Source organism: Triticum dicoccoides, chromosome 7B, assembly GCF_002162155.2.
Source record: "Triticum dicoccoides isolate Atlit2015 ecotype Zavitan chromosome 7B, WEW_v2.0, whole genome shotgun sequence".
Lineage (NCBI taxonomy): Eukaryota > Viridiplantae > Streptophyta > Magnoliopsida > Poales > Poaceae > Triticum > Triticum dicoccoides.
In genome coordinates, this window is record NC_041393.1 from 19,020,560 (window position 1) to 19,032,178 (window position 11,619).

The 11,619-nt window shown below is 45.9% G+C and overlaps 1 protein-coding gene across 1 annotated transcript; it reads right to left on the minus strand.

Annotated features, from left to right (window-relative positions):
• Positions 1 to 292: 292 nt before the first annotated feature.
• Positions 293 to 2,273, minus strand: LOC119339149. Its single transcript, XM_037611299.1, has one exon. The coding sequence runs from the start codon at positions 2,228 to 2,230 to the stop codon at positions 797 to 799; it is 1,434 nt and encodes a 477-aa protein (XP_037467196.1). The 5' UTR covers positions 2,231 to 2,273; the 3' UTR covers positions 293 to 796.
• Between the last annotated feature and the right edge of the window lie 9,346 nt (positions 2,274 to 11,619).

The following is an 11,619-nucleotide window of genomic DNA, read 5'->3' on the forward strand; positions in this document are numbered from 1 at the left end:
GGGGCACCAGTCTTATCTGATAAAAAAAGGGCAGCCCGGTGCATGTAGCTCCTGCTTGCGCAGGGTCCGGGGAAGGGTCCGACCATTTTGGGTCTATAGTACGCAGCCTTTCCCTACATTTCTATAAGAGGTTGTTTCCAGGATTTGAACCCGTGACTCATGGTCACAAGGCAGCAGCTTTACCACTTCGCCAAGGCTCCCCTTTTTCTTATCTGATAAAATACCCCTGAAATAATCCTGTCATGCAAAGTAAGCTTTATAAACAGCTCATAATCAAATAGTAATACAATCTGCATGTGCTGATACGATGCTTACATTCAAGAGGCTTGTTGATGTACGGGCATCAACAACACTGAAAGGGTCATCCCTAATAATACCATGAAATCCATTGAATCAAGCTAGAAGACATAACACTCCACAAGCTATATTAACCACTATACAAATGTCTAGTCCAGTGACAGAAATACCCAAAGAACCGGAAGAGGATAGTAGAGGAAGTGTTACAGAGGCATTGCAGAACCATTACGGTCCAGTTAATATGAAGAACCACTGCTCACTTAACTACTGATTCCCACAAATGTGAATCAACTGATGATCCAAATGGAAATTTGAAAACGAAGTACTGAAACAGTTCAAGTCGGCAAGCATCATAATAATCACAAATCAGACAACAACATACACTAGATTTTCTTTTTCAGTTCTTGAAAAGCAAACACCAGGGTCCTTGCGCCAAGCAGCATCAGGGCTTCTGTGATTCATTAAAGATTCATTAACATCGGAGTTGCTGTGCCGCAGTTCATTCAGAAGGAAACAACCACGTTTGACTCATCGGCTTGCCATCTGGTGCCTGAAAGTTGCACTCTGATAAATCTGCAGCAAATGGCGCAAATGTACCATCGCTCAAGTTGTACATGAACTTATCAAACGGGGGACCATTTTTAGCATGGCAGAGATAGCCATCGATGAAGTAGATAACATTGCCTTCCACCCCGTCATACTCCGACGCATCAAACGATTTGCTGCTGCACGGGCTGATGAAGATACAGTCGCCATCCAAGGTGTTAATCTCAGTGAATTGAAGAGGTTTAGTGCTTAAATCCACCATATATACTCCAACCTTGCAAATATCGTGCCAGCCTTCACCGCCACCTAAGTGTCTGGCGATGAGCAACAATTTTCCATGCCATTCTACCAAGTTCCACCTCTGTGTGTAGCTACCCTTGATCTCAGGCCGCTCGGCCACGCAACGCTCGACACGAGAAACCATCAGCCCAGAGTCGTCGTCATCTGCTGTCTCAACGACAAAGAGGTTTGTGGTGAGCTCGCTGAGCACATAAATCTTGCCCTGGTAGAAGGTAATGTCACTGAACTTGCTGATGCAGCCACCAAGGCACACGCACCACGACGTCATCCCGGGCCGCCAGAGAGCGAGCTTGGCTCCGTTCCTATGCACAGAGAAGGCAGCCACAATGCATTTGGACCCAGAATCAGGCGAGGAGGACAAGATCACCTTGCAGAACGACATCACGTACTGAGCGGCGTTGATTGTGCACTCAAGCACACCAGAGCCGCCGATGATGGGGAGGGATCTACTGTAGGCGTCGACGAAATGAGAGGACGCGGAGGGAGGCGGGAGACGGAGCACGTCCCGGGAGAAAGGGTTCATCAGGAAGCACTCAGCATCGCCAAAGTAGCGACCTTTGTTCGGCCGCACGCCGGCGAGCCACCCCTCGAACGAGCCCACGCACCGGACGTCGTCGGCCGCCACTCCCACGGGCAGCGGGACGCGACGCGTGCCCGTCGTGGCCCCGTCGGGGGAGAAGCTGGAGAAGGCGAAGTCCGCGTGGACGAGCAGGGGGAGCGGCGGCGGCGGCGGGCGGTGGAGGCGCGCCGCCGCGCGCCAGGCGGCGCAGACGGAGCGCATCCTGGCGCGGTCCTCGACGCAGGGGAGGCGGCCGGCCACGATCCCGAGGATGTCCAGCGGGACGTCCGCCCAAGACCGCCGCTGCGGCTCGGGAGCTGCGACGACGAGCCCTGGCGTGTCAGGAGGCATTTCGTCGAGCACCTTGCCTGCACGGCCGCCAGCGACGACGGAAACGTGTGGAGACAGGGAGGGAGGGCTCTGGCCTGAGGCCCCTGTGCCGGATGGTGTGGCCGTCGGTGGTCGCCTTGGGGAGGTCGGCGTGTCTTGCGACATTGGAGTTTGTGTCACGACCGGAGTTCCTTCCATTGATACAGGAGAAGGAAGGAGAAGGTGTAGGCGAGATGCAGAGAGTTCAGAGTCAATTTCTTCGCACCCCACACGATGGCCAACAGTGCCTCTTATATAGTAGGAGTACCTCTCACGCAACCCACGCTAACAGGTGGGCCCCCAGTCTCAACCCCAGCTCATAGAGCCCTCTTGATTTTACTCCCTCCGTCCCATCATATAAGACGTTTTTCTACACTAGTGTAATGTCAAAAAACGTCTTATATTGTAAGACGGAGGGAGTATTTTTCTTTGTTCTTGTTAAGAGGATGCCACTCTTTACTGTAAAGATCACAAAATATCATTACAATGAGTTTTCCGATACAATCCGGAGTTACGTTACACAAGATAGAATCTCCAGAAGACAAACATTGGGCCGCACGACGTTCGACAAACAATTCATAACATGACCAAACGAACCAAACAAAAAATTGCCCACCAAAATCTTGTGTCGGTGACTACCGTTCCAATGTTCCAATGTACGAACGATCTATTGTCTAAGAAAAAAAAATCTCTGAATGGTTTACAGAGTCGTCTACATTGTGAATCATGTTGGTGCTCGCCCGTTCTGCCAGTTGGGCCCGGCTTCGCTTGCCTGTCCCCCAACTGGATTCCTGGGGACAGGCGACTTGATGTCCGTCATCATCATTGATGATGGTGAGGGCGTGGCATTCGTCACCTCTTGAGACATTTCCTCGGTCCAGAGTGGCGTCGCTAAAAAGGGACGACAGGCCATGTAGTAGTCCTTCTAGGTGGTTGCCTCGCCGGAAGGTAACCCCATTTGATCAACACTTGAAGAGAAGACGTCGATCCCGGGTGGAAAAGTCGGCGTTGTCGGATCGCCATCGGTAATTTGTCGCAGCTAAATAAATCCGATAGAGGGAGATCTTTAAAGACCGGCAATTAACCTACAATAAATGGTTTCAATTGGAAAGCATGAAAAACTGGATGCACCTGTACAATAGATGGTAAATACACGAGGTACGCCACTTCACCAATGCGCTCCAGAATTGTGAAATGCTTGAGCTATCTGTAAGATAGCTTGCGACATTGTCGATTGACCTTTCAGAAGAATTTGCTCCCCAACAACAAACAATCATTTTGTACACTTTCTACCAGCTTGAGCTTTCATCCGAGCTTGCACCTTGAAGAGGTGTGCTTTCATCAAGTTGATGTGCGGCTGGTAATCCGCTAATCTTTCAGCTACTAATGACATTTCATTGACAGTGATGTTTGGCATACCTCCAAAGTTTGGCTCTCTTTTGTATAAAGCTTGGAATGTGAACCACCCAAAGCATTTTGTGGTGATTGGTGTTATACCAGAACTTGACCATGGTTAATGTCTTGGTAAATTCCCAACAACACCCATTTCAATATGGCGAATGCGTAAGAGATCCGGATGGTGCACACGAGAACGATTTACGCAGGTCCAGGCCCTCGGGTCGATGTAATACCCTACTACCTGGTTGTTGTATTGCTGGTCTAGCATCGTATGAGAACTAGGTTTTTGTGTTTACAAGGGGGTTGATATCAATATCGTCTCGGGGCTGAAGCCTCACATGTCTTGATAGAATAAGGTGCTAGGCATTGCAGGCCTTGCCATATTTGGGTGGGATCTTACACAATGATGGCTTTGGCTACATGCATGTTGGATAAACTCGCAACTTCCTTATGAAGAGACAGATGTGTCCCCATTTAGGGCTTCCACGGTGATCTCCTGCATCGATTGAAAAGATGCTTCTTTATAGCATGACAACTTGACCCATGACGACCCTTCACTGTCGTTGTCCACATATTTTCGGTGTTCCATCACGTAAGGATAATACGGTTCGCAATAAACTACACAACTGGATTCACTCAGTGCACATTTTAACAGGCCGAAACATGTATGGTAGCTCACTGACTTGGTATCCATCATCAGTTCAGTGGCCCTAGACCCCCGAAGGGCAGACTCCGTCACCAGGCTCTTGAATGAGTGGAGGAAACTTCCAGGGATGGTCCTGAGATTTCGAGGGCCCATGGAGAAACTAGAACCCAAGCCCTTATAATATAAATATCAAAATAATAATCAATGTATTTGTAACAACCCAGATGCTGATAAGGACCCAAATATATGTGCTCGTACCTGAACCAATCCCTTGCACGTGACGCCCCACCACGTGCCACACCCATGCCCAGGCCTCCGAAGCTTACACCATGCACTTCCCCACCGGCGATAGTCGAGGCGACATGCATGCCATGGCCCTCGTTGTCTCTGGGAGACTTGTAGTTACTCTGTAGCACCTCATCACTGATGCCACAGCCATACCACCGCACACCGATGATCTTTCAGTTGCAAGTTGCCGCGTTGAACTCCTGGCTTGTCTAGCATTTCCGTTTCCACCGTGCCAATATAGGGCCGTACCCGTTGTCATCAAAGCTTGGTAATTCAGGCCATATGCATATAGAGAAGCATACATATGCATGGATTTTAAGATTGAGGGTTTCTCATGCATATAGGATTTCTGATGTTTTGTATTTAAGCTTGAGGGTGGGATTGCCAACCTAAGTCAATCACCCCGACGATGACATCTTCACCGTACTTTTCTCTTTTGAGGAGTGCGGCCGGTTGTTGCGGTGGTTGGTTATGGTCCAGGCCAAGGAAGTCCCAGCTCCGAGTTGTGTGCGGTTGGTGAAAAGTGTTAGGCTTCACAATGACAACTTTAGGAAATTCTACATTTTGAGAATATGTTTATTAGCTTCTGCCAACCGTGCAAGTAGGTATGAAGATAGCCGGGCCTAGGGTTGACAATTACTTGCAATTGCCTCAGCTTGAGATTCAGTGAGCATCGCCGCGAACCCAGAAAATCCATGCTTGTAACTATAAAGAATCGGTCTCAAGGCTTCATCCCTTCTGTTGCAAGTAAAATAAAAGTTGAGCAAATCACAATTATTTCTTGCTAATATGTCTATGATGCGGCATGAACTCGTGGCTAGTAGTGCCTCTCGAAAACAGTTGTTAGTATGTCATGGTGTGTCGTGATGACCACGGACGGGTCAACATGCTTCTTCTCCCCCCATATACACGATGTAGAGCCGAAACCCATACTGTCTCATAAGTTTTCAACAAACAGTTAATATCTCAGCAAGTGGAGATAATTTATTTTTAGGACAGTAAAACTGAGCCTAATCCCTGCCCTCACAACATTTCACGTTTTTGGCCGTTCGTTTTGCTGATCTAGACGTTTCTGGCCGTTAGATCCGCTGCCCTAATAGGCTGCTGCTCCGGAAGAAAAAACTGAGCTCTCTGGTAAACCGGGCCGATCGTGCCGACGCGTCGTCGGGTTGATGATCCAGCCGTCAGGCGATCCGCATGCGAGGATCTATGGTGACACCTCGTGTTCATGGCAGCTTCAGGCGACATTGACATCCCACCTCCCATAGCGGCGCGTACTTGCCGTCCTCTTCTCTCTTCTCTCGCCGCCACTTGTGCGTAGTGACGTGGTTGCAGTCTACGGAGCAAACAGCTGAGCGGAAACATTAGCTTCAGATGGAGTTTGTAAAAGAAGTGGATTTTGGTGATTGAGTTGTGGTGTTCTGAATACAGAGTTTATCTCGCCAAAACTATGGTGTGCCCGGAGAAGAAGAGCCACTCCAAGGTGATTATGTGCAGCCTCTCCATGGTGCTCATGCAAGTCAACTGTCATGTTTTTTTGTAGGGTGTAACAGCATTGATGTATTGGTGCAAGCCGTTACTCTATGCCACTTTATTGGGGTTTACTCGCATTATATGTGTCATTAGCTTATTTACTCGCTCTATGCCACTTCTATCTTAGAGTGTTAATTCATATCCTTGTCCCTTTATCTTCACAAACATGTTCTTGAATTTTTGAGAAAAATCAAGTTGTTGTTGTTGTTGTTGTTGTAAAAATGCGGTATACGGCATAGCATCAGTGTATTTGGGCAGTCTGGTTGAAGCATTTTGAACACAACAGATGTTGATACAACGATGGGGAATTTGACAAACGTATTTGGATGATGTGATGGATATAGGACTAGTTTGGTTGGAGTCCACAGCTCCGTGCCTGGGAAAAAGTTGAGCCTGGCTTCGGCCTGAAAATTTGAAAAAAGGTGCCTGGCCAGGCTAGCCTGGTTGGCGTGTTTGGATGGAGTCCCGAGCCAGGCCAGCAATAATTTAAGTTGTCATCCATAAAAAACTGTTGACCCATCACTTCATCAAGTAGCAACTGATGAAAAGTGGATTCTAGCATCCCAGGCAACCCCCAGGCGACCACTTTTGAGCGCCTGGGCCAGGCTAATGACCCTGCCTGGTACTCCAGCCAGGCTAATTATCATGGCATGCTCCAGGCCAGGCTTATTCAGGACACCAAGCAAACAACCTTCAGGCAGATCCCAGGCAAGGTCCAGGCCAGGCAAATTTCTGCGAGGCCTCCAACCAAACTGGCCCATAGTTTTCGAAAGCCATATGCCTTCTTCAATACAAAATTACCATTAACTTGGACCGCCTTGAAGACTTGCTGATTCTTCTTGCTTGAAATTTCAGGAATTAATTTAGCACCTAAAGCATTGTTTACCACATAGGGTAGCTCCAACAACATACTAAGAGAGCCTTCTTTCCATTGCTTTCTGTGGCCCTTTTCAATCGGCCATATTGTTTTCATACCAAATACAACTTGGGATGTTATTTTTTGTTTGGGCCAGATGCTAAAAACTTGCACGTATCCGCCCGAACAATAGTTTCCTTTCATTGTTGGAGATCTTTATCTTAATAAAGATGCAAAGACATTCAAGGTTAGTTATATCTGGTTTGCTCGGTCAAACTACATTTTATTTCCATGTTGCCATCTATAATTGTCCTCTTGGCATAGACAACTCCTTCAAGTAAATAATATTTGCATTAGAATTCTGGTGCCTGCTTTCAGATCTGATCATCTGATTCTCTAATTTAGTTGTGGTTTCATGATGTTGCCTTAGACGGTTGGACTATATCCTACTTAGTATCTTGACATAATTTTGGGTCTGCTCTGACCGTCTTGATTACATATTTATCTGCATCACCATGGCTCACCAATAGACGAGTCTGAGCTATTATTGTTGAAGTGTTTTATTTACAAATGAAATGTCAGTCATGCATGTAAACAGAATACATAAAAAGAGACACGAAGATGTTGAGTGCTTTTGAGGTTATTGTTTAGCAGTGCTTGAACACATTCAGACTGTTATTTCTTAACACATTCTTCAATCTTTTTGCCGCACAATTTGGGAATGTAATACCCAGGGTCCTCGCTATCTGATTCATGAAAACTGTTCTTAATGGACATGAGTGGTTTCCATAAACACCCAGACCTATTTCAATACAGGTTGCTACGGCATATCTAATTCCAACTGGAACTGGTAGTAAATTGCAAGGTTGCATAGATCAAATACATCTTATACGTACATAGCATCAATGAAAGACCAAAGTTGGAATCGGGTCTCTTCCTATTGTGGTATACCTTTGATGATATACATTTCCAATAGAAGATTTCAACTCAATTACCATTTTTTTAGAACCTTCTTTAGTTACCAATGCAAATTTTTCTTAGCATGGCCTTTGATACTTCATGTTCACATATTATATTGTCAAAATAGATGGGCGCGGCAACGCGCGCCATCAGCGATCTAGTCTGGAAAGAAAGCAGATAGAAAGAGGACTCATGTATGCATCTTCTTTGCTCGACGCGTTAGCTGAAAGAGGCATCAGTGCCACCAGTAGCAGGACACCGCATAATGCTGTTCTAGAATCCATGTCCGGTATGGGGGGAAGAGTGCTATGTTCTGTTGTGTTCCCTGGCTTGTGTGTATATATCAGCCATGATCAAACATGGAGGTACAAGAATATTTTAAACGAATTTGCCGTCTGCGTGTGTTTTTTCTTTTCCAGGGATTATTCATTCATTTATTTGCATGTGTTGTTAGGTCACACACTTGAGGAAGTAAGACTGGATCTCCTTGACTTCTAGGAAGCATTTTTTTTATAGAAATGAAAGTGGTTTTTCTAATCTTTTTTTGTGGGAAAGGTTTTTCTAATCTTTTTAATCTAAATAGCTAGCGCAACTAACTATTTCTTTTAACATGTAAGCGTGCCACAACATGCAAAATGTATGAAAAAGGCCCAGCGTAACATGCAATCACACATAGAAAAAAGATCATCACAATGTAAACATGCATGATAATTTTCACACTATTACACTATTTATATTTAATTAATACTTTACAACTGCACAATAATCAATCATAATAAGTAATAAGTATTTTCATTTTCAACTCTTATACCATTACTTAAAATATTCATGTTCCATACAACAAAATCTCGTTAAAATTTCTGTAACAACATGTGAGCTATCGTCTAGTATTATAATGAAGAAACATCGTGCATTGATCAGGTCCGCCAGGATTAATGAACTAGCACCAAACATGATATATATAAATGTTCATTTTGGTATCTGGCCTAGGGAACTGATCAAATTTCAAACAAGCATCCGAGACTCGTCACTAGTTACGCACAATACCGGGTAGGCGGCTTGGACGCATGCCTGGACATATTCTTTCTGGAACTCTTCGCAAGAAAAAACTTATTAGAACTTTCTATAAAAATGCGGCGCTTGGTGGCACGTAACAGAAAACTTGACTAACGTGAAGGGAGTTGGTAGGCACATTCAAAATATTCAATGGTTAAAGATTGGTGTGGCCGACACGTTTCTCCAATTGGTAAACTATATAAATCCTGTCATAATCAATATTTCCTTTGTAAAGAAATATAAGAGCGTTTAGATCATTATTATTAAAGTAAACCAGAAGTAAAAAACATAATGAACATAATAGAAATTATATCAAGGTTCCTGGACCATCGAACACCAACTACCTCCGCTAGAACAAGCCTCTCACACAATCACTGTTGTCGCTCCCGGTCCGGAGTCGGCCTGACCTTATCGACGATAGCCGGGCAGGATTCGTACACATGCCTCTATGGACCAGCGCCTCATAGCCGTAGTAGTTGGACCTTTGAATTGATCTAAAGAGCCTGATACCAAATCTCGCCATGGTGCATGCACGTCGAGAAATTTTAACCTCCCTGCCCCAAGGAGATGATAGAAATCTATGTCGGAGCTTCGTCGACTATACCCCGATGTACCGGCTAGAGGATGATCAAATCTCGGAAGACCAACTCGAAGATGAAGTGTCACCATCCGCCCGGGCACCGCCCTTGCGATGAATAAAAACCCTAACCTAAAATACTAGCCAGAGCCAAGGCACCGGTATTCTCCTCCCTACCACGGGCCATCGAAGCGACATGACATGCGGAGGAGAGGTCATTGTGGCACCCCGACCAGTGTCGGACAGATGCATGCACAAGCCGCCCAGAACAGGTCCAGGTTCTGGCACACGCCAGATGCTCGATACAAAATTCCAAACATGATTTTATTAATAATACAGAGTATACAACATAATTGCATATGACTATGGGCGTGTTCTGGAGCCCTCCAGAGCCATGAAATCCATGACCCCATAGCGAGCAGCTAGCTTCTCGCCTAAAATCCTGGAGCGAGCTAACCTTTCGGTTCACTAGCTTCTGCCCCAGAGGTCAAATCGAGGTTGTTCTGCACTCTCACCTTCAGAGAAATAGACGAGGTACTCGAGGAGGCAGAGGAGCTCGCGGACAAGCTCATCGATGCAGCCTGCGTGCTCCGGTGGTTGGGGACGGCGGGGTCGATCTCCGGCCGGGGACTGCTTAAGAACTCCGGTCGGGACGATGGGGAAGAGCTCTGGTCGTGGATGGCGGGGAAGAGCTCCGGTCGAGAGGGAGGCGGAGGAGGGTGAGCACGGTGGTGGGAGGGCGGCCGTCGGTTCCCATGCCGGTTGGGTGCTCGTGGTGGCGCGCTAGGGTTCGTCGCGGGGTGGAGGGAAACGAGCGTGCAATGGATCGAGTCGAGGGAGGAGACGAGCACTGCCTCGAAGCGGTACCTATGGTCGCTTCGCGGTGGCAATCAGTTGTAAATTCAGCAACTCTCACTTTCCAGCTTTTGTGGACCTCGAGTTTTCCAACTCCTCAACTCCAGCAAATTTGCACGTAGCGAATCGCTAGCTTCTCGCTCCATAGCCATGATTTAGACTGTTCGGCTCGGGTCCTGACCTGTAGTCAAGGAGTCGAGGACCTGGAGGGCTACCGAACACGCTCTATGGTGTATAATCCCACAATATAACAAAACGGCAGTGGAAGACTACGTCCGGAGATGTTAGTGGCTTGGCTGGGCTTCACAACTCCCAGGACTGGCTGGGGCGGCGGTCTAGCTTGCTAATCATCTTCTGAATCTTCCCACGTGCAAGACCAGGTAAGTACTTTGAATGTACTCGCAAGATAGTCAAATACATAGCATCCAAACAAACAAGTAACAAAGTAATAACTAAACTTAAACACAAAATTACTCTACAGTAACAACTGAGCATGGCATTACTATAACAATATCCATCAATACATACACACCAACGTACCTACCACTAGGCTAGAGAGTAACTACACTTACCTTCCATGGCGACTAACAATACATGAGTTGTTCCATCAATCAATTCATTGCCCCTTTTGGGTGACCACATGATTTACCGAGACTCCTTCTCGTGACCATGTCAGAACAACACCGTGACCTCTTCAGGCCATCAGAATCCAACTTACTACAACAACTACGTAACCAAACAATCCAAGTGCTATCACTAAAGTCATTCCCCAACTTCGATCATTACTAATACTAAAGTCAGCATAATCCAAATGATCGTAATCCAATTCATCGCAATCCAAGTGGCCTTATAGTAAAGTCAGCATAATCCACTTGGCCATACAACTCGTTGCAAACCAAATCCAAATACTCTTCAAGTTACCAATTATAATTAAGTGAATTATTTCATTAGTGAAACCGTGTGTTAGTTTGTTCTTATCGAGAAGCCAAATAGTGACTTAAACAAGACTTTTCCTTAACTATGAAAGCGGCTATTCGAACAGATTTGACACTCTGCAGAGCTTGTACACTTTTTCCATAACATGGACAACACATCCAGCAAACCCTGTCTTATTTTTTGGTTGCTTTACATGTTAGTTTTTTTAGATGAACGTTACATGTTAGTTTGTCCTAAAAGTGGCAACTTCCCAGCTGGTGGCCTGGGTTTGTAACCCAGTTGTGTGATTCTTTCTCTTGGGTGCATTTAGAAACCTCTTCATGAAGAAAGAGAGTTATGGGAGTTTTAGATCCGTTACTGTCCCTGAGTCTATTCTTCTCATTAATTGCAACTTTTGTAAAAGTTTGAGAAAAGAACCATCGTTTTGTAAAGAAGAATCATAC